This window comes from Pseudophryne corroboree (assembly GCF_028390025.1).
Source record: "Pseudophryne corroboree isolate aPseCor3 chromosome 3 unlocalized genomic scaffold, aPseCor3.hap2 SUPER_3_unloc_19, whole genome shotgun sequence".
NCBI classification, from domain to species: Eukaryota; Metazoa; Chordata; class Amphibia; order Anura; family Myobatrachidae; genus Pseudophryne; species Pseudophryne corroboree.
The window spans coordinates 608,652-632,676 of NW_026967507.1; the positions used below are offsets into that span (position 1 = coordinate 608,652).

At 46.6% G+C, this 24,025-nt stretch overlaps 1 protein-coding gene across 4 annotated transcripts in view; it reads right to left on the bottom strand.

Annotated features, from left to right (window-relative positions):
* Positions 1 to 648: 648 nt before the first annotated feature.
* Positions 649 to 24,025, bottom strand: part of LOC134983572 (E3 SUMO-protein ligase ZBED1-like) — a 31,049-nt gene continuing 7,672 nt past the window's right edge. For 2 of the 4 annotated variants that reach the window (XM_063949229.1, XM_063949230.1), the window contains 4 exons: positions 14,262 to 16,226; positions 13,813 to 13,932; positions 2,874 to 2,972; positions 649 to 949 (listed from right to left, as the gene is read on the bottom strand). In XM_063949229.1, coding sequence (XP_063805299.1) covers positions 705 to 949; positions 2,874 to 2,972; positions 13,813 to 13,932; positions 14,262 to 15,855 — 2,058 coding nt within the window. In that variant the 5' untranslated portion in view covers positions 15,856 to 16,226 and the 3' untranslated portion in view covers positions 649 to 704. The remainder of the gene's footprint in view (positions 950 to 2,873; positions 2,973 to 13,812; positions 13,933 to 14,261; positions 16,227 to 24,025) is intronic. The other 2 variants (XM_063949231.1, XM_063949232.1) reach the window with 2 other exon arrangements.

The window sequence follows — 24,025 nt, forward strand, 5'->3', positions numbered from 1 at the left end:
GAGCTGTGTTATGGGTGTGGTTAATCAAATCGACAGTATCTAGGTCGACAATGTTTAGGTCGACCACTATAGGTCGACAGTCACTAGGTCGACATGGATGGAAGGTTGACAGGGTTTCTAGGTCGACAGGTCTAAAGGTTGACATGAGGATTTTTTTTTTTTGGGTGTCATTTTCTTCGTAGAGTGACCGGGATCCCAAATTAGTGCGCCGCTTCGCTCGCCATGCTTCGGGCATGGTGCCTTCGCTCCGCTACCGCTTCGCTCGGCACAGATTACCGTTCCAATCGTAGTCCACTTGGATCGTTAAGTATGAAAAAATAAAAAAAAGCAAAAAAAAAAATGTTAAAAACTCATGTCGACCTTTAGACCTAGCACATGTCGACCTAGAAACCCTGTCTACCTTCCATCCATGTCGACCTAAACATTGTCGGCCTAGATACTGTCGATCTTCAGACCGGATCCCCTGTGTTATTCCCCCTCATATAATCACTGTACAGTCCCCTCTGTCCTATATAATAATTATAATACCACATATCAGCATGATATTATTGGGCCACTATGTAAAGTTGCCATGTGTTATGGAAAAATATAATCCAGGATAAGGGCGACATTAACTATAAAACGTGTCCCTGAAGAAAGACAAAACAAAACGTTACATAGCTACTTTAATGGAAAATCACGTCCTACAGGAAACGCTATGTCGCTTAAACCCCCCAGAGCCGATCATCTATACTCTGTAAGAACAGTAACTTGGGAAGCAGCTTTCCCGTTATTCTATTTCTTGATCTGCTCTTGATTTCTCCTGCCTTGGAGAAAAGCCAGTCGGCAGGAACACAAGTGGCCACGGTGGTCAAATATCGCCTAGCCACACTCGTCAGATTCGGATAGGTGGCTTCCATTTGTTTCCAAAATCTAAGGGGGTTTTCCTCTATTTTCTCCGGCGGAGCACCTGCAACGAGATTATGAAACCATGATTTAGCGCTTCTTCATAAAGCATTAAAAAAAAAGGTAACATTTTATGTATGTAGAACCTAATTTATATTCATTGTTTACCTGTCTTTACTCATTAGCTTAGGGAATTAGGAGTTATAGTCCTCACTTTCATATTCACCATGACGATACATTTATTCTGCCCCTTGGTAGCCTTCTAGCTCAGAGGTTCTCAATCGTGGTCCTCAAGGCACCCCAACAGTCCAGCTTTTAAGTTTATACATGCTTGGCCACAGGTGACTTAATTAGCACCTTGGTCAATTTAATGTAACCATCCGTGCTGAGCCAAGGATATATCTAAAACCTGGACCATTGGGATGCCTGGAGGACCGCGTTTGAGAAGCTCTGTTCTAGCTTATACTACCACCGCTGCCTTTGTTAGTCAGGTAGAACCTGCATGCTCAGGATCTACTGGTCATCTACATTCCCACACTCCTTTTATAGTTATTTACTGGCTTCAGTTATTATCGGATGTCCAAGGCTCCTTAACACACCCTTACATGGGTCCCATAGCTCAGTCCGAGCCTCCTTCTCATTTGCTAGTCCACCTTCCACCTCCTTATCTACACAATCACCCACAATTGCTGTGGAGTCCTCAGTATCCTGTGTGCTTCCTAGCTTTCATAGGAAACATGTGGCTTTCAAACCCTGCACTTAAATGGATTTGAGAGGGGCCTTATAATGGTCTCTCTGAACACGGGAGGTCTCAGTAGCCCCAGTGACTGTGGACATCATCAGTCCACGGTGTAGACACCATCTTCGACAGTGGCACATCAGTGATACAGCCATTCTTAGCCCACATATGAAAACACATCTGTACAGCAAGTTGCAGTACGATTCCACCAGGAATGTCCCCAAAGTCTCCTGAATGTTGCGGTGAGTCTTGCACAAGGCAAATCTCTGCTTACTCCCGACATAGCTCTGACCCTTGGCTAGTCTGACGACTACCTGCACCCATTCTAGTTACCATCCTGTCAGAGGGACATGACCTGCGTACCAGGAGCATCAAAGTCCACATTCCCTTGTGGGTGTCCCTGGACGATGACCACTGGTGCATTCAATTCCACATCTCTAATTTGGGTAGTACCAAAGCTAGTCGGCAGTAATTATTCCATCTATTGTTGAGTTTGTGACACAATATCTAAAATCAGTAATTTTATGAGAAGGGGACCATGCAGACACACTAGCAGCCTCTAGAGCAAAGGTTCCTAAACGCGGTCCTCAAGGTACACACTGGCCAAGCTATTAGACATTCAAACAGTCAATATATCATGAGCCTGATGGCGGGTGTCTACCCCGATATATATCCGAATGACGTCGTTCACAGACCTATCGCGTCGGCTCTGCAGCACAGCTGATGGCAGATATATAGGCACACCTTGCCGAGTGTACGGACGGTCGGCACTTGCGGCAGGGGGCGGACGTTACAACTAGGCAGGTTTTCCTGGCCAACAAGTCTAAATAACTAAAAGCTAGATTATTAGTGTGCCTTGAGGACCGTGGTTGGGATACAGGACAGGTCCCCGGAGCTGCCAAGAGCAGTTAAGTAACCGCTGGGCCATTACGGACAATATGTCAACATTATGATTGTCGACATATACAACTGGTTATAGAACCCTTGGTGGCTAGAATACGCTTATCCAAAAACATCACAGGGATAAAGTTGGCACAGGAAATTTAAAAAGCTCCTTGCTTGCCAATCAAGTCCTGGTGACACCATCACCCCCCCACGTGTCACGTCTCGCTCACTTCGGGGGAATTTATGGCTGTAAAGATCATTTATAATCAGACAGAAGCTCTTCCCTTCAAAGCCGAAACTGTATCCTTTGCTTGAAGAGTGACTAAAGATGGATATTTTAGAAATCTTTCGTAATTATACCTACGGTTCACTCTATAAAGAAAACTACCCTCGTGTCTCTTGTTTATAAAGGCGGACCAGTTGAGATGGCAAAGGGTGATTCCATGAAAACAGGGACAGAGTACTAAAAAATTAAAAATTACAAATTATTTGTTATTTCAGTTTATTCTGAAGCACAAGATTTCAAATTAAGTGGCAGCACTAATTTTTTTTAAACAAATAATAAGATTTTACTCACCGGTAAATCTATTTCTCGTAGTCCGTAGTGGATGCTGGGACTCCGTAAGAACCATGGGGAATAGTGGCTCCGCAAGAGACTGGGCACAACTAAAGAAAGCTTTAGGACTACCTGGTGTGCACTGGTTCCTCCCACTATGACCCTCCTCCAAGCCTCAGTTAAGGAAACTGCGCCCGGAAGAGCTGACATTACAAGGAAAGGATTTGGAATCCAGGGTAAGACTCATACCAGCCACACCAATAACACCGTATAACTCGTGATACTATACCCAGTTAACAGTATGAAAACACTGAGCCTCTCAACAGATGGCTCAACAATAACCCTTTATTTAACAATAACTATGTACAAGTATTGCAGACAATCCGCACTTGGGATGGGCGCCCAGCATCCACTACGGACTACGAGAAATAGAATTACCGGTGAGTAAATTCTTATTTTCTCTGACGTCCTAAGTGGATGCTGGGACTCCGTAAGGACTATGGGGATTATACCAAAGCTCCCAAAAGGGCGGGAGTGCAGATGACTCTGCAGCACCGAATGAGCAAACTCAAGGTCCTCCTCAGCCAGGGTATCAAACTTGTAGAATTTAGCAAAAGTGTTAGACCCTGACCAAGTAGCAGCTCGGCAAAGTTGTAAGGCCGAGACCCCTCGGGCAGCCGCCCAAGAAGAGCCCACCTTCCTCGTGGAATGGGCTTTTACAGATTTAAGATGCGGCAGTCCAGCCGCAGAGTGCGCAAGCTGAATTGTGCTACAGATCCAGCGAGCAATAGTCTGCTTTGAAGCAGGAGCACCCAGCTTGTTGGGTGCATACAGGATAAATAGCGAGTCAGTTTTCCTGACTCCAGCCGTCCTGGAAACATATATTTTCAAGGCCCTGACTACGTCCAGTAACTTGGAATCCTCCAAGTCCCTAGTAGCCGCAGGCACCACAATAGGTTGGTTCAAATGAAAAGCTGATACCACCTTAGGGAGAAACTGGGGACGAGTCCTCAATTCTGCCCTATCCATATGGAAAATCAGATAAGGGCTTTTACATGACAAAGCCGCCAATTCTGACACACGCCTGGCCGAAGCCAAGGCCAATAGCATAACCACTTTCCACGTGAGATATTTCAAATCCACGGTATTAAGTGGCTCAAACCAACGTGACTTTAGGAAACCCAACACCACGTTGAGATCCCAAGGTGCCACAGGAGGCACAAAAGGAGGCTGAATATGCAGCACTCCCTTAACAAATGTCTGGACTTCAGGCAGTGAAGCCAGTTCTTTCTGGAAGAAAATCGACAGGGCCGAAATCTGGACCTTAATGGAACCCAATTTTAGGCCCATAGCCACCCCTGACTGTAGGAAGTGCAGAAAACGGCCCAACTGAAATTCCTCCGTTGGGGCCTTCCTGGCCTCACACCACGCAACATATTTTCGATAAATGCGGTAATCATGGTTTGCGGTCACTTCTTTCCTAGCTTTAATCAGCGTAGGAATGACTTCCTCCGGAATGCCCTTTTCCTTCAGGATCCGGCGTTCAACCGCCATGCCGTCAAGCGCAGCCACGGTAAGTCTTGGAACAGACAGGGCCCCTGCTGCAGCAGGTCCTGTCTGAGCGGCAGAGGCCATGGGTCCTCTGAGATCATTTCTTGAAGTTCCGGGTACCAAGCTCTTCTTGGCCAATCCGGAACAAGGAGTATAGTTCTTACTCCTCTTCTCCTTATTATCCTCAGTACCTTGGGTATGAGAGGAAGAGGAGGGAACACATAAACCGACTGGTACATCCACGGTGTCACTAGAGCGTCCACAGCTATTGCCTGAGGGTCTCTCGACCTGGTGCAATATATTTCTAGCTTTTTGTTTAGGCGGGACGCCATCATGTCCACCTGTGGCCTTTCCCAACGGTTTACAATCAGTTGGAAGACTTCTGGATGAAGTCCCCACTCTCCCGGGTGGAGGTCGTGCCTGCTGAGGAACTCCCCAACAACTTATTATCTCTGCAAAGACTTCTTGGTGGAGATCCCACTCTCCCGGGTGGAGGTCGTGCCTGCTGAGGAAGTCTGCTTCCCAGTTGTCCACTCCCGGAATGAACACTGCTGACAGTGCTAACACGTGATTTTCCGCTCATCGGAGAATCCTTGTGGCTTCTGCCATTGCCATCCTGCTTCTTGTGCCGCCCTGTCGGTTTACATGGGCGACTGCCGTGATGTTGTCTGACTGGATCAGTACCGGCTGGTTTTGCAGCAGGGGTCTTGCCTGACTTAGGGCATTGTAAATGGCCCTCAGTTCCAGAATATTTATGTGTAGGGAAGTCTCCTGACTTGACCATAGTCCTTGGAAGTTTCTTCCCTGTGTGACTGCCCCCCAGCCTCGAAGGCTGGCATCCGTGGTCACCAGAACCCAGTCTTGTATGCCGAATCTGCGGCCCTCTTGAAGATGAGCACTCTGCAGCCACCACAGCAGAGATAACCCTGTCTCCAAGGACCAGGGTATCAGCCGATGCATCTGAAGATGCGATCCGGACCACTTGTCCAACAGGTCCCACTGAAAGGTTCTTGCATGGAACCTGCCGAATGGAATTGCTTCGTAGGAAGCTACCATTTTTCCCAGGACTCGCGTGCAGTGATGCACCGACACCTGTTTTGGTTTCAGGAGGCCTCTGACTAGAGATGACTGCTCCTTGGCTTTCTCCTCCGGGAGAAACACTTTTTTCTGGTCTGTGTCCAGAACCATCCCCAGGAACAGTAGACGCGTCGTAGGGACCAGCTGTGACTTTGGAATATTTAGAATTCAACCGTGCTGTTGTAGCACCTCCTGAGATAGTGCTACCCCGACCAACAACTGCTCCCTGGACCTCGCCTTTATCAGGAGATCGTCCAAGTACGGGATAATTAAAACTCCCTTTTTTCGAAGGAGTATCATCATTTCGGCCATTACCTTGGTAAATACCCTCGGTGCCGTGGACAGGCCGAACGGCAACGTCTGGAATTGGTAATGACAATCCTGTACCACAAATCTGAGGTACTCCTGGTGAGGATGGTAAATGGGGACATGCAGGTAAGCATCCTTGATGTCCAGCGATACCATGTAATCCCCCTCGTCCAGGCTTGCAATAACCGCCCTGAGCGATTCCATCTTGAACTTGAATTTTTTTATATATATGTGTTCAAGGATTTCAAATTTAAAATGGGTCTCACCGAACCGTCCGGTTTCGGTACCACAAACATTGTGGAATAGTAACCCCGTCCTTGTTGGAGGAGGGGCACCTTGACTATCACCTGCTGGGAATACAGCTTGTGAATTGCTTCTAGCACAGCCTCCCTGCCTGAGGGAGTTGTTGGCAAGGCAGATTTGAGGAAACGGCGGGGGGGGGGGGCGTCTCGAATTCCAGCTTGTACCCCTGAGATACTACTTGAAGGATCCAGGGATCCACCCGTGAGCGAGCCCACTGATTGCTGAAGTTTTTGAGCCGCCCCCCCACCGTACCTGGCTCCGCCTGTGGAGCCCCACCGTCATGCGGCGGACTTGGAGGAAGCGGGGGAGGACTTTTGCTCCTGGGAATTGGCTGTATGCTGCAGCTTTTTCCCCCTACCTCTGCCTCTGGGCAGAAAGGACGCGCCTTTTCCCCGCTTGCTCTTCTGGGGCCGAAAGGACTGTACCTGATAATACGGTGCTTTCTTTGGCTGTGAGGGAACATGGGGTAAAAATGCTGACTTCCCAGCTGTTGCTGCGGAAACGAGGTCTGAGAGACCATCCCCGAACAACTCCTCACCCTTATAAGGCAAAACTTCCATGTGCCTTTTAGAATCTGCATCTCCTGTCCACTGCCGAGTCCATAAGCCTCTCCTGGCAGAAATGGACATTGCACTTATTTTAGATGCCAGCCGGCAAATATCCCTCTGTGCATCTCTCATGTATAAGACTGAGTCTTTTATATGCTCTATGGTTAGCAATATAGTGTCCCTGTCTAGGGTATCAATATTTTCCGACAGGGAATCTGACCATGCAGCAGCAGCACTGCACATCCATGCTGAAGCAATAGCAGGTCTCAGTATAATACCTGTGTGTGTATATACAGACTTCAGGATAGCCTCCTGCTTTCTATCAGCAGGCTCCTTTAGGGCGGCCGTATCCGGAGACGGTAGTGCCACCTTCGTTGACAAGCGTGTGAGCGCTTTATCCACCCTAGGGGGTGTTTCCCAACGTGACCTATCCTCTGGCGGGAAAGGGTACGTCATCAGTAACCTTTTAGAAATTACCAGCTTCTTATCTGGGGAAGCCCACGCTTCTTCACACACTTCATTTAATTCCTCAGATGGGGGAAAAACCACTGGTAGTTTTTTCTCCCCAAACATAATACCCTTTTTTGTGGTACCTGGGGTAAGATCATAAATGTGCAACACATTTTTCATTGCCTCAATCATGTAACGTGTGGCCCTATTGGAAATTACATTAGTCTCATCGTCGTCGACACTGGTATCAGTATCCGTGTCGACATCTGTGTCTGCCATCTGAGGTAGCGGGCGTTTTAGAGCCCCTGATGGCCTTTGAGACGCCTGGACAGGCACGAGCTGAGAAGCCGGCTGTCCCATATTTGGTATGTCGTCAAACTTTTTATGTAAGGAGTTGACACTTTCACGTAATTCCTTCCACAAGTCCATCCACTCAGGTGTCTGCCCCGCAGGGGGTGACATCACATTTATCGGCATCTGCTGCGCCTCCACATAAGCCTCCTCACCAAACATGTCGACACAGCCGTACCGACACACCGCACACACACAGGGAATGCTCTGAGGACAGGACCCCACAAAGCCCTTTGAGGAGACAGAGAGAGAGTATGCCAGCACACACCAGAGCGCTATATAATACAGGGATTAACACTATAACTGAGTGATTTCCCCTTATAGCTGCTATATATTAATATACTACGCCTAAATTTAGTGCCCCCCCCCTCTCTTTTTTACCCTTTGTTGCTTGAAACTGCAGGAGAGAGCCTGGGAGCGATCCTTCCAGCGGAGCTGTGAGGCAAAAATGGCGCCAGTGTGCTGAGGGAGATAGCCCCGCCCCTTTTTCGGCTGACTTCTCCCGCTTTTTTAAAGAATTCTGGCAGGGGTATTTTTCACATATATAGCCTCTGGGACTATATATTGTGAATATTTGCCAGTCAAGGTGTCAATATTGCTGCTCAGGGCGCCCCCCCCCCCCCCCCCCCCCCAGCGGCCTGCACCCATCAGTGACCGGAGTGTGAGGTGTGCATGAGGACCAATGGCGCACAGCTGCAGTGCTGTGCGCTACCTTGTTGAAGACCGAAGTCTTTTGCCGCCGATTTTCCGGACCACTTCTTGCTTCTGGCTCTGTAAGGGGGACGGCGGCGCGGCTCCGGGAACGGACGACGAGGTCGGGTCCTGTGTTCGATCCCTCTGGAGCTAATGGTGTCCAGTAGCCTAAGAAGCCCAAGCTAGCTGCAAGCAGGTAGGTTCGCTTCTTCTCCCCTTAGTCCCTCGTAGCAGTGAGTCTGTTGCCAGCAAATCTCACTGTAAAATAAAAAAACTAAAATTATACTTTCTTTCTAGGAGCTCAGGAGAGCCCCTAGTGTGCATCCAGCTCAGCCGGGCACAAGATTCTAACTGAGGTCTGGAGGAGGGTCATAGTGGGAGGAGCCAATGCACACCAGGTAGTCCTAAAGCTTTCTTTAGTTGTGCCCAGTCTCCTGCGGAGCCGCTATTCCCCATGGTTCTTACGGAGTCCCAGCATCCACTTAGGACGTCAGAGAAACACTTTTTTTTCATTAGATTAGCCGCTTCCACATATCCATGTGTTTCTCAGGCTAGTTGGATATGATTATTTCACTTTCATTTAGAAGCAATTTGTAAAAAATTTTAACATGTTAACAGTAAAGCAAAAGCTATGTTGTATTCATTTATATTTTATGTTTAGGAGTAATTGAAAACTACATCCAAATACCTTTTTGATTTTGCACAATGGCCCTCATTCCGAGTTGTTCGCTCGGTAATTTTCTTCGCATCGCAGCGATTTTCCGCTAATTGTGCATGCGCAATGTTCGCACTGCGGCTGCGCCAAGTAAATTTGCTAAGAAGTTAGGTATTTTACTCACGGCATAACGAGGTTTTTTCTTCATTCTGGTGATCGGAATGTGATTGACAGGAAGTGGGTGTTTCTGGGCGGAAACTGACCGTTTTATGGGAGTGTGTGAAAAAACGCTGACGTTTCTGGGAAAAACGCGGGAGTGGCTGGAGAAACGGGGGAGTGTCTGGGCGAACGCTGGGTGTGTTTGTGACGTCAAACCAAGAACGAAACTGACTGAACTGATCGCACTGGCAGAGTAAGTCTCGAGCTACTCAGAAACTGCACAGAGAAATCTTTTCGCAATTCTGCTAATCTTTCGTTTGCAATTCTGCTAAGCTAAGATTCTCTCCCAGTAGGCGGCGGCTTAGCGTGTGTAATGCTGCTAAAAGCAGCTTGCGAGCGAACAACTCGGAATGAGGGCCAATATTAGGTTTCTTAAACCTACTGTTAGCATGTAATCTGAGTTACCAAAACATGGAATTGTTTTTTTTTTATATAAGGGTAAATAATAATACTGCTAGTTTATACTTGTTTTTGTATACATTTGTCATGCATGTTACTCAACTCTATAAAAAAAGAAAACATTTCATTCACATTTAAGTCATGAAAAATGCAATTCAATTGTGTGACCTGAGTTACCCTGTGTGACCTGAGTTACAAGACAAGCTATTCATTTTATTACCAGTTTTTTAATGCAATATATTTGGAATTTTTTTAGTGTAACATACATATGAATTAACAGGATTAATATCAACTTTAAAAAAAATAAATGAAGCTATCTTTATCTGTTTAGTATAAGAATTATACCCCTTTTCCACTACTGAGCACGGGTCGCAGCCCCATTTCCCACTGCGCTCACCAACACGGCATATTGCTGGCTGCTAGTGATGCGGCAGGGGCGGTGCTGGGAGATCACATGATCTTCCAGCGCCGCCTTTCCATACAGTGTAAACGGGAGCCGTGTCACATCGACACGGCTTCCGTTTACACTACAACCCTACGTGGATCATTCCCTTGGCCTACCCAGGTATTTACCCGGGTAGGCTTCACGGGTCACTTGATCTGGGTTTTTGCGGGAGTACCCTTTTCCGCTAGCAAAATACACGGGTAAATGTGCACCCCTGTGCATTCACCCGTATTTTTTGAGCTAGTGGAAAAGGGGTATTACTGTAAGATGGCACTAACACCAGCGGGGAAAAATTAGGAGAAGGAGACAGAGATTGAAGGATGAAGGAAAATATGATGAGTACAAAGCAGCTCATAGGCTTGCTGGAAAAAAAAGCAGTCAGAAAAGAAAAGATGCATTAAAAACGCTTCCAGCAAGGAAAAGAGAAGCTATTTTGGAAAAAATTAGGGAAAAAAAAAAAAAAAACAGAATCAAGGTGGCAAAACACGGGCAGCGAAAAACTGAAAACAGAGCAACTCCTTCTGAAAGAAATGCGGAAATGCATTTGAAGACATTTGATAACGCACCTTCTTTTCCTGGAATTTCTAAAGTCCATTGCCTGCGTTTAGAAGAGTTTGAACCCAAAGGCTACATGTTAACAAAACATGCTAAGTCTGTGAACAAGAGGTCCAGGAATAACTTTTACAAGGAAGTGTACAGGTCTTCTCCATCAGAAGATGAACTTCAAGTTCATGAACCAGATAGACCCAGGGTTGAAGAAATCAAACCTGGAACGTATGTTCTTGTTAAGTTTGATGGAGAGCGTAAAACATCATATCGATATGTTGCTGTCTTCCAGAGTGAATTGGAAGATGATGGTGAGGTCAAGATCATGTGTCTGAATCTGGTTGGCAAAAGTGGCATGCGTTTTAAAGTCGATGATTCTGATGTATCATATGATTATATCCTGTATCTTTTACCAACTCCAAGGCTAGTAATGCAAGGAAATAGAATGGTGTATGATTCTGATGCTGAAATTGATGTGTATCAAAAGACCTAGGACCCAGAGAATGCACAGTTTTGCCTCATGTAACCTGAGTTACCGTACCCTGTAACCTGAGTGACCGTACCCTGTAACCTGAGTGACCGTACCCTGTAACCTGAGTTACCGTACCCTGTAACCTGAGTTACCGTACCCTGTAACCTGAGTTACCGTACCCTGTAACCTGAGTTACCAAGAATTTTTTTTATAAATAATTCATTTCTTATCATAAACATGTGTAATATGTTATATCACCATCTATGATTTAGTGGCTTTTTCATAAATAAATTGTAGCAACTTCACACCTCAATAAGAGCAGAAATATTACATTATGTGATCTTAAAAAAAAAGCTGTGTCTGTTTAGTGTAACCTGAGTTACCACACAAAAACAATTTGTATTAATTTATGTGCAATTATTTTTCATTGTTTGAACATTTGGAAATAAAGAAGAATGTATTATTAGTAGGCTAATCATTATTTAGTACTCCTAAGCATAATTTATGTGGTAACAATATTGGTTTAAATGTCAACTTAGAGTGTCACTTGTAACCTGAGTTACCATGGAATCACCCCAAAGTCAATTTCTTGGCACGGTTTAACCGTGGTGAGTAAAATGACCGTCCCACCAAGACTCATCTACTTATCTCAGCTTCATTATTGGTTCGTGGCGTTGTATGCAAGAATAAAGTTCTCAGAATCCGTTTTTTTAAAGATTTGGAAGACCAATGGTGGACAAGGGTTCCCAGATATTAAGTTACATTCTATAGCTACTCAAGTCAGGTGGTGGCGGCTTGGTTTGCTCAATTAAGTACTCTAAGATGGCCACAGTTGGAGACTGGTGCCTGTAGATTGGCCTTTCTACCTTCAAATGTAGTTGTAGTTTGATAACAGCTGGAGAGAAACAGGTTGTCCAGGCCTGCTCTAGCTCTTCCATCTTCATGCACATTAAAGAGATGCACATTCTATGGGTGGTACATGGAGCTACCAGATCACACAAATCTATGGGTCTCTGGCTCCACTGTGCTGGGGGAGAAGGCTGTGTTGAATTGAACTCCTTCCTCCATATTTGGTGGCTATGCCCTAGGGCCACCTGCTTTAGCAATACCTTCATGGCTCTTCTCAGTAAGGGGACCACTGGTTCTATTCATTAAAATCCTGCAGTCCTTACCCCTGTGGCACCACAGCGTCCTTAGACAAAACCAACGGGGAAGCTTGCTACCCAGATCCTCAACGCAGAGATCTATGCCTCACACTGGAAGCACCCGACCTTACCCCCTCGCCACAAGATCATCGACTAAATCTGGCACCTGGCTGTGATGTGAGAACATTTCAGCATATCTCAACAACAAATCGCACCAGTTCCCTGAGATATGGTGTCTACGCCAGAGTTTCTCAAACTCCCATCGGTCCAGGATTTAAAGACATCCATGCTTAAGTCCAGATGGTTAAATCATATTGACTGAGGTACTAATGAAGTCACCTGTATTTAAGCATGGATAGCCTCAAAATGTGGACTGTAATGGCGAAGATTGAGAACCTCTGGTCTATGGTATGCTTTCAGCAGCCCACCTTCTCCTCGTCCTCCATTCCAGGGACTATCAAGCTCCTACACAACACATTCCTACAACACACACATTCACATCTAAGTAGAGTTTACATTGCTTCAATATCTTTTCTACCACATTGTTGTCCTTATCTCTCATTGGTGAATCTGACCACCCCTACCCCTTTTGCCATCCCTCCATGCCCTCTTACTACTCAGCTCTGTCAGTGGGGAGAGAGACATGTACCAGGGAGATGTTGCTCTCATCCCGATGTAAAGAGCTTTGTGCACTTCCGCCATTGCCAGAAAGCCCCCTCCCCACCAAGTACAGTTGGCATCTTGAACCCTGGTGTCCTTTCCCTCCGGCACAGTGCATCCACGCATCTATGTTCTTACGTCGTCGTCGTCCCCCCTCCACCGTATAGCCAGCACTGTGCATCAGACGAGCCGACTTTTCTCCAACTTGTGATGTCACAGAAGTGGGTGGGGAGTGCCTGCCTGCTTCTGCATGTTTTAAATGAATTATTTTTGTTTTCTAAAACTGTATGTGTAGTTATTTATTAGTTGTAAACTGAGAGCATTGTTAACAACCTAAATAAATAAAAACGTGCGGTGTCCTCCTCCCCAATTTCTCAGCACTCTCTGTAAAGCCCACAAAACATGCACAGCAAAGACGTCTGATGAAGCACTAGATTGTGGCAACGTAAATAAAAAATATATATACGCATAAACTACAGGTGGCAAAAAACATAATCTGGCTCAGTTTATGTGACGCCATGCAGCCGCCCCCTCGATCACGCTCACCAAGCCAGGCCTCCATTTCCCCACCGCCGCCGCCTTGGAAACAGAGCGTTGCCGCCCTGCGAACGCCTCTGCATGACTGACAATGAGAACGCATGCGCAAGGTGGGGCTTGCGCAGTTTTGCGGCTGGACCGCTACACACAAGTGGCAGGAGTTGACACCACCAGTGTGGTACATATTGGACAAGCACTACACAAACGTTATGTACTGCAACGTATTTCTAAAAACGTTAACCTTGTCAATCGTGTATTCAAAAAATAAAATTAATACCACAAACATATGCTCCAAAAAACAATCTTTCCATATCTGCAATCTCTCAGAATATTACATAAAGCAACAAAAAAGCCTCATCTTGAATCTACATTGTAAAAGTGGCTTACCCAGGTACATAGAGAGTTCCTGTGGCATATTTAAATACGGCGACTCCTCACGTTGCTGCCACGTCTTTTGCACAATGTTGTTGTGGTCACTGAACAGGTCCCTTGACGGTTTTTGTATATCTGAAATAATGGGCATTGTTAAATATATATATATATATATATATATATATATATATATATAGATTGTAAAACAGTAAATACTTTGAGGGATATCAGATGACTGGTCAACCTGAAGAAGGTCTACAAGCAAAAATTCAATAGTAAGTATTTATCGAGAGGAGCAGATCATGTCATCTCTAATGGTTGTCCAAACCTCTGTGGTAGCTGACCAAACCCTCTCTGGCTACTGATCACACCCCTAAGCGTGCCGTACCACTGCATGTCCCCCCCCCAGGTGGGCCCTTCATGCCCCAATTTGACAATGTGTGTAATTAATGCAGCCATCTTACCTTCGCTCTCACATACGGACGCTGACAAGTCATTGCCTTTGGCGCTTTCCGTGCCGCCCTTTTTCAGCTTGTTACTCAAGAAGGTGATTTGTTTGGACAAGGCAGTGGGATCGCGGAAGTACAGCTTCTTAAAGCGAGGGTCCAACACTGTGGCAATTGCTAATAAAAAGACGTGCTCGATCCTGCCAAACTTCTTCTTCATGCCACTCACGGCTTTGGCTAACACGCCCTTCGGGATATCGCGGCTTGGGTGCAGTTTCTCCAGTTTATCCAGGATCAGCGAAGCAATGGGTATCACCATGCTGCTACTCAGGTAGTGCTCCCCGCTAATCAGTTGTGTCGCCGATTCAAACGGATCCAATATTGCCAGGACTTCCGTCACATCCTCCAGCTCAGCGTCGGTCAGCATGGGAGGCGAGCCAGGATGCCTGGCCAGAACGTTACCGATGTGCGGCTGCAGCTCGAGCAGACGCTGCAACATATGAAAGGTGGAGATCCACCTCCCGGCGACGGATCTGATCAGCTTCCTCTCGTCTAACTTCCTCAGCTCTTCGCTGGCCGCGAGGCTCTGTTTGAACCATGCAACGATGTCCTTGGCCTTCGTAACCAACGTCGACACACTGTCGATTTCTAAACACTTTTCCACAACGAAATTGAGATTGTGCGCGAAGCACGGGATGTGCTTCTTCTCCCCAAACGCTACTTCCACTGCTTTTTTTACACTTGCGCCACTGTCGGTCACGACAGCCATTACGTGGTCGGTTTCCATCCTTATGCCCCAGTCTCTGCACCACTGCCTCAGCTGATCGGCCAGGTTCTCGCCCGTGTGAGTCTCCTCAAGCGGCAACACCCCGAGCGTCCCACTGAACAGTACATCCTCAAGGTCGTAAAAATGGACTGTAAGGCTGAGATAACTCTGCCGTTGGTCATCCGCCCAAACCTCGGTCGTGAGGGTGCATTTCTTGTTTACGAGCTTCTCCCTCATGACGTTGCTGAGCTGATAATACTTTTCAATCACAGAATTTTTTATACTTTTTCGAGTCGGAATTTCATACTGGGGCGCCAACGTGTTTAATAAATCTATAAACCCGGGCAGTTCCACGATGTTAAACGGCTCGCTGTCTTTACAGATCATGTAGACGATCGCCTGGGTGATCCGGTTGCTCTCGCTAACAGTCTCCTTGAAAGTGTGGACTCTCCTTAAGGTACGGGCTATCATGTCCTGGTGCACCGGCGTCTGTGGTATTTGCGGATGTGGAGTGGACGGTCCCGGGTCTTGCGGTGGTGGCTGCTGCTCCTGCGGCTCCGGTATCAGGTTCACAGCAGCCTCTGATAAAAGATTTGCAGCAGTTTCGTCTTCTTCCGTGACCTGCACGACGTTTATAGACGGCCACTCCGTGTAAAGGAGCCTGATTTTGCCTTCCGCTGAACCCGGAACCGGGGTCTGAAGCACATCGGAATGTTTGCTTTTCAGATGGCAATTGAGATTAGTGGTGTTGCCGCACGTTTTTATGTGTGTCCCGCAGAGCCTGCAAAGCGCGGTTTTCTCAGAGGTCTTATCGAAATAATTCCACGCAATGCTTTTTGGCCTCATTTCTTTTTTTCTTCTTTTTTAAAATCACAGAAAAAAAAAAAATCTCACAAAACTATTGAATGCTAAAAACTCCAAATATACACTAAGAACATAAAACGCTATGCTAAATTAAAATGAGGTAAAAAAAAAAAAAAGCAAAATCATTTGGTCGGACTCTTCTCCCAAGCGTCACCTAAACTGCTACTCCATCACCCACGGTTTGATTAGCGGTCTATCGGAAATGTGCCGTCAATAAAAGTAGGGGGGCAGTGTTGTCCGTGAACCAATCAGAAGGCAGCAGGTGGCACATTTCAATAGATAACAAAGGAAATTTGTTGTTGCCTTTCCCAGGACAACAATGGGGAGAGGTTCTATCCACTCGCTAGAGTGTTCTGCAAGAAAAAGAAAAAGACATAATCAGAGATCAGAGATTTAGTAATTAGGGGGGGGGATAGGATTATAATACCTACCGGTAAATCCTTTTCTCTTAGTCCGTAGAGGATGCTGGGGGTCACCATTAGAACCATGGGGTATAGACGGGATCCGCAGGAGACATAGGCACTTTAAGACTTTGAATGGGTGTGAACTGGCTCCTCCCTCTATGCCCCTCCTCCAGACTCCAGTTATATGATCTGTGCCCAGGGAGACGGACATTTCCAGGAAAGGATTTATTGTTAAACTAAGGTGAGATTCATACCAGCTCACACCTTAAGCAAGCCGTACAACGTGGCATTCAACAGAACACAAGCCAACGGCATGAACAACATCAGCAACATGCTGACAATCAACGTAACACAACATGTGTGTAACCACAACTAATAACTGCAGATACAGTACGCACTGGGACGGGCGCCCAGCATCCTCTACGGACTAAGAGAAAAGGATTTACCGGTAGGTATTAAAATCCTATTTTCTCATACGTCCTAGAGGATGCTGGGGTCACCAATAGAACCACGGGGTTATACCAAAGCTCTAGAATGGGCGGGAGAGTGCGAATGACTCTGCAGCACCGATTGACCGAACTTAAGGTCTTCATCGGCTAAGGTGTCAAACTTGTAGAACTTTGCAAAAGTGTTTGACCCCGAAAAAGTAGCTGCTCGGCAAAGCTGCAATGCCGAGACCCCCCCGGGCAGCCGCCCAGGACAAGCCCACCTTCCTAGTGGAATGGGCCTTCACTGATTCCGGTAACGGCAGTCCAGCCGCGGAATGGGCCGGCTGAATTGTGTAACAGATCCAGTGCGCAATGGTCTGCTTGGAAGCAGGACACCCAACCTTGTTGGAAGCATACACGACAAACAGAGCCTCGGTTTTCCTAATCTGAGCCATTCTGGCGACATAAATCTTCAAGGCTCTGACCACATCCAGAGATTTTGATTCAACTAAGGCGTCAGTAGCCACAGGTACCACGATAGGTTGGTTTATGTGGAAAGAGGAAACCACCTTCGGAAAAAATTGCTGACGCGTCCTCAACTCAGCTCTATCTTCATGGAAGATCAAATAAGGGCTCTTGTGAGACAAGGCCGCTAACTCGGACACCCGCCTTGCAGACGCCAAGGCCAGCAGGATGACCACTTTCCAAGTGAGGAATTTCAACTCCACCTTCCGCAAAGGTTCAAACCAATGTGATTGAAGGAACTGCAACACCACATTAAGGTCCCAAGGTGCCACCGGAGGCACAAACGGAGTTTGGATGTGCAACACTCCTTTCACGAAAGTCTGAACCTCTGGAAGGGAGGCCAATTGTTTCTGAAAGAAACCCGATAAAGGCTGAAATCTGTACCTTAATTGAGCCTAATTTTAGGCCCGCATCCACACCTGCTTGTAGAAAATGGAGAAAACGCCCCAGGCGAAACTCTTCCGTAGGAGACCCTTTGGCTTCACACCAAGAGACATATTTTCTCCAAATATGGTGGTAATGTTTAGCCGTTACCCCTTTTCTGGCCTGAATAAGTGTGGGAATGACTTCACTGGGAATACCCTTACGGATTAGCATACTGCGTTCAACCACCATGCCGTCAAACGCAGCCGCGGTAAGTCCTGATACACACACGGCCCCTGTCGTAACAGGTCCTCGCGCAGAGTAAGAGGCCAGGGATCTCCTATGAGTAATTCCTGAAGATCTGGATACCAAGCCCTCCTTGGACAGTCTGGAACAATGACGATCGCCCGGATCTTTGTTCTTCTTATGATCTTTAGAACTTTCGGAATTAGAGGAAGTGGAGGGAATACATACACCGACTGAAACACCCACGGTGTCACCAGTGCATCCACTGTTATTGCTTGAGGGTCCCTTGACCTGGAACAATATCTCTGAAGCTTCTTGTTGAGACGAGATTCCATCATGTCTATTTGAGGAACTCCCCAACGACTTATTATGTCTGCAAAGACTTCTTGGTGGAGATCCCACTCTCCTGGATGGAGATCGTGTCTGCTGAGGAAGTCTGCTTCCCAGTTGTCCACTCCTGGAATGAATATTGCCGACAGAGCGCTTGTATGTTTTTCCGCTCAGCGGAAAATCCTTGTGGCTTCTGCCATTGCCGCTCTGCTTTTCGTTCCGCCCTGACGGTTTATGTACGCTACTGCTGTTACATTGTCCGACTGGATCAGTACCGGCAGACCTAGAAGAAGATGTTCCGCTTGTAGGAGACCGTTGTAAATGGCCCTTAACTCCAGAACATTTATGTGGAGACAAGTTTCCTGACTTGACCATCTTCCTTGGTAGTTTTCTCGCAGTGTGACTGCCCCCAAGCCTCGGAGGCTTGCGTCCGTGGTCACCAGGATCCAATCCTGTATCCCAAACCTGCGCCCCTCTAGGAGGCGAGAGCTGTGCAACCACCACAGGAGCGATATCCTGGCCTTGGACGACAGGATTATTCTCTGGTGCATGTGTAGATGGGACCCGGACCATTTGTCCAACAGGTCCCACTGAAACTCTCTGGCATGGAACCTGCCAAACTGAATGGCCTCGTAGGCCGCAACCATCTTCCCCAGCAACTGAATGCATTGATGGATTGACACTCTTGCTGGTTTCAGAATTTGTTTGACCAGACTCTGAAGTTCCAGCGCCTTTTCCACAGGAAGAAAGACTCTCTGTAGTTCTGTATCATTACCAAAAATGATAACCGCGTTGTCGGAATCAACTGTGATTTTGGAAAGTTTAGGAGCCAACCATGTTGTTGGAGAACTGTCATGGAGAGTGCAACGTTTCGGACCAACTGGTCCCTGGATCTCGCTTTTATCAGGAGATCGTCCAAGTATGGGATAATCGTGACTCCTTGTTTGCGAAGGAGAACCATCAACTCCGCCATGACTTTAGTGAAAATCCTCGGACTCGTGGAAAGACCAAACGGTAATGTTTGAAATTGGTAATGACAATCCTGAATTGCAAATCTCAGGTAAGCCTGATGCGGAGGATAAATGGGAACATGTAAGTAGGCATCCTTTATGTCCGCCGACACCATATAATCCCCTTCCTCCAGACTGGAGATCGCTGTTTGGAGAGACTCCATCTTGAATTTGAATCTCTTTAGGTAGAAATTCAGGGATTTCAGGTTTAGGATCGGTCTGACCGAGCCGTCCGGCTTCGGGACCACAAACAGGCTCGAATAAAACCCCTCTCCCTGTTGTGGCTGGGGAACCCTGATGATAACCTGATTTAAACACAATTTTTGTATTGCGTCGCAAACTACCTCCCTGTCGGGAAGAGAAACTGGTAAGGCTGATTTGAAAAAACGGCGAGGGGGGGGGGGGCGCGTCTTGAAACTCCAGCTTGTACCCTTGGGATACTATTTGTAATATCCAAGGGTCTAGGTCCGAACGAACCCAAAACTGACTGAAGAGTTTCAGACAGGCCCCCACTGGTGCGGACTCCCGCATAGGAGTCCCAACGTAATGCGGTGTAGGTGGCAGAAGCCTGGGAGGACTTCTACTTCTTGGAGCCTGACAAGGCTGGAGATAGTTTACCTCTTCCCCTTCCTATAGTAGCAAGGAAGGAAGAACCCCGGCCATTTCTGTATTTATTGGGCCGAAAGGACTGCATCTGATAATGGTGCGTTTTCTTTTGTTGTGGAGGAACATAAGGTAAAAAGGATGACTTACCCGCGGTAGCCGTAAACACCAAATCATCAAGGCCGTCTCCAAATAAGGCCTTACCTTTATACGATAGAGCTTCCATACTTTTCTTGGGAGTCGGCATCAGCATTCCATTGGTGAATCCATAACACACGCCTAGCTGAGACAGCCATGACATTGGCCTTTGATCCCAAAAGGACAATATCTCTTGCTGCGGCGTACTGGATATGACCTAGAGTCAAGAGAAAACTATCCCTATCATCCAGGGTATCTATATCAGATGACAAGTTATCTGCCCATGTTTCGATAGCACTACTCACCCAGGCAGATGCATTGGCTGGCCTGAGCAGCGTACCTGTGGTGACATAAATGGATTTCAATGTATTTTCCTGCCTACGATCCGCAGGATCCTTAAGGGCTGCCGTGTCCGGGGATGGAAGAGCCACCTTTTTAGACAGCCGAGGTAGAGCCTTGTCTACAGTGGGGGGGTGACTCCCACGTATCCCTATCCCCAGAAGGAAACGGGTACGCCACCTGAATCCTTTTGGGAATCTGAAACTTTTTGTCAGGAGTTTCCCAAACCTTATCAATTAGAGCGTTCAGTTCATGAGAGGGAGGAAACGTTACCCCAGGCTTCTTCCCCTTATACATACAGACCCTTTTGTCAGGAACAAGAGGGTCTTCCGAGATATGTAACACATCTTTTATCGCCACAATCATGTACCGAATGCTCTTTGCCAATTTTGGATCTAATCTGGTATCACTATAGTCAACACTGGAGTCAGAGTCATTGTCGGTATCCGTGTCTGCCAACTAGGCAAACGATCATTTTTGTGACCCCGAAGGGGTCTGGACTTGTAACAATACATCCTCCACAGATTTCTTCCATGCCAGGTTCTGAGACTCAGATTTATCCAATCTCTTACTAATAAGAGCCACATTTGCATTCAACGCATTAACCCAATCAGGAGTCGGCGGTGCCGACAGGGTTACTCCCACAGCCGTTTGTGTCCCTAATACAGTCTCCTCCTGGGAAGAGCACTCCGCCTCAGACATGCCGACACACGTGTATTCACCACTCACAGACACACTGGGCATATAGGGGACAGACCCACAGTAAAGTCTGTCAGAGACACAGAGAGAGTTTTGCCAGCTCACATCACAGCGCTTCACCAACGGTTCTGAGACCCAAATTAATGTCTCAGACCTGCAGCGCTATTGTAATAATAATAATAATAATAATAATAATAACATGCACCAAAAATACTGTGCCCCCCCCCCCCCCCCCGTTTTGCACCCTGTTTTTGTACAGTAGTGTGAGGAAGGACCAGCGTCTCTGCAGCCTGTATAGAGAAAATGGCGCTGAGCTGTGTGAGCTGATAGGACTAAGCTCTGCCCCCGCAATGGCGCGCTTTTTTCAGTAAATGTTTATATTGGCGGGGGTAGGACAGTGCCTCTGCACCTATGTCCCTTCTCGCCACCCTGCAGTGCCGCTGTGTAGTGGGAGCGTGGCGCGCAGCGCGATTGCTGTACGGTACCTCACAAGCCGTCACTGAAGTCTTCTTTACTTCTTCTACTCACCTGTCTTCTGACTTCTGGCTCTGCAAGGGGGGTGACGGCGGGCTCTGGGAACGAGCATCTAGGCGCACCTAGCGATCAGACCCTCAGGAGCTAATGGTGTCCTGTAGCCAAGAAGCAGATCCTTTAAACTCACCAGAAGTAGGTCTGACTTCTCTCCCCTAAGTCCCACGAAGCAGGGAGCCTGTTGCCAGCAGTCCTCCCTGAAAATAAAAAACCTAACAAAAGTCTTTTCCCGAGAAAATCTGTAGAGCTCCTCAGTGTGCATCCAGTCTGCCTGGGCACAATTCTAAAATTGGAGTCTAGAGGAGGGGCATAGAGGGAGGAGCCAGTTCACACCCATTCAAAGTCTATACCCCATGGTTCTAATGGTGACCCCAGCATCCTCTAGGATGTATGAGAAATAAAGTTTCAAAATTATCAATTATTCTTTGTTACTTTAAAAAAATTATCTAAAAGAGGATTAAAAATAAGCAAAAAAAAAAAAAAAAGAGGAAGGAATGCCCTCCCACACACAATAAGACTTACCTCTAGTCTCTAAACCTTTAAATTGTCCCTGAAAACTTATCACATTCCGAACCCACCCATATAACCATCAGCGCATCCCTATCTAATTACATCCTCTCTGTACAGTACACATAACATCACATATCTTGTCTTTCTTTACTCTCACACCCTCCTGACACTTGGCCAACATCGCTGGGTGATCATATCATACAGCCCATTAAGAACCTAGCAATCTGGTGGACCATTATGCAATAGGTAGCATCTATACTTGTGTATCAATGCCTATTTCCCCATAGATTGTAAGCTTGCGAGCAGGGCCTTCCTACCTCTATGTCTGTCTGTTTTTACCCAGTTTTATTCTATTACTGTTGCTCTAATTGTAAAGCGCAACAAAATATGCTGCACTATATAAGAAACTGCTAATAAATAAACAACACTGAAATAAAAAAAGAATGCAGGAGAAAATAACTACTCTCCAAGGTGATGGGGGATTGTCATTAATATAGACTTGTCCCATAAATCACTGTACACTTCCTTCCCTTATATAATAATAATACCACATAGCGTTTGCCGGGGGCCGTGTTATTCCCCTCATATATCACTGTACGGTCCCCTCTCCCCTATATAATAATAATACCACATATCAGCGTGTGCCGGGAGCTGTGTTATTCCTCCTCATATATCACTGTACGGTCCCCTCTCCCCTATATAATAATACCACATATCAGCGTGTGCCGGGAGCTGTGTTATTCCCCCTCATATCACTGTACGGTCCCCTCTCCTCTATATAATAATAATACCACATATCAGCGTGTGCCGGGAGCTGTGTTATTCCCCCTCATATATCACTGTACTGTCCCCTCTCCTCTATATAATAATAATACCACATAACAGCGTGTGCCGGGAGCTGTGTTATTCCCCCTCATATATCACTGTACTGTCCCCTCTCCCCTATATAATAATAATACCACATATCAGTGTGTGCCGGGAGCTGTGTTATTACCCCTCATATATCACTGTACGGTACCCTCTCCCCTATATAATAATAATACCACATATCAGTGTGTGCCGGGAGCTATGTTATTCCCCCTCATATATCACTGTACGGTCCCCTCTCCCCTATATAATAATAATACCACATATCAGTGTGTGCCGGGAGCTGTGTTATTCCCCCTCATATATCACTGTACGGTCCCCTCTCCCCTATATAATAATAATACCACATATCAGCGTGTGCCGGGAGCTGTGTTATTCCTCCTCATATATCACTGTACGGTCCCCTCTCCCCTATATAATAATAATACTACATATCAGTGTGTGCCGGGAGCTGTGTTATTCCCCCTCATATATCACTGTACGGTACCCTCTCCCCTATATAATAATAATACCACATATCAGTGTGTGCCGGGAGCTATGTTATTCCCCCTCATATATCACTGTACGGTCCCCTCTCCCCTATATAATAATAATACCACATATCAGTGTGTGCCGGGAGCTGTGTTATTCCCCCTCATATATCACTGTACTGTCCCCTCTCCCCTATATAATAATAATACCACATATCAGTGTGTGCCGGGAGCTGTGTTATTCCTCCTCATATATCACTGTACGATCCGATCTCTCCTATATAATAATAATACCACATATCAGCGTGTGCCGGGAGCTGTGTTATTCCTCCTCATATATCACTGTACGGTCCCCTCTCCCCTATATAATAATAATACCACATATCAGCGTGTGCCGGGAGCTGTGTTATTCCTCCTCATATATCACTGTACGGTCCCCTCTCCCCTATATAATAATAATACTACATATCAGTGTGTGCCGGGAGCTGTGTTATTCCCCCTCATATATCACTGTACAGTCCCCTCTCCCCTATATAATAGTACCACATATCAGCGTGTGCCGGGAGCTGTGTTATTCCTCCTCATATATCACTGTACGGTCCCCTCTCCCCTATATAATAATAATACCACATATCAGTGTGTGCCGGGAGCTGTGTTATTCCCCCTCATATATCACTGTACGGTCCCCT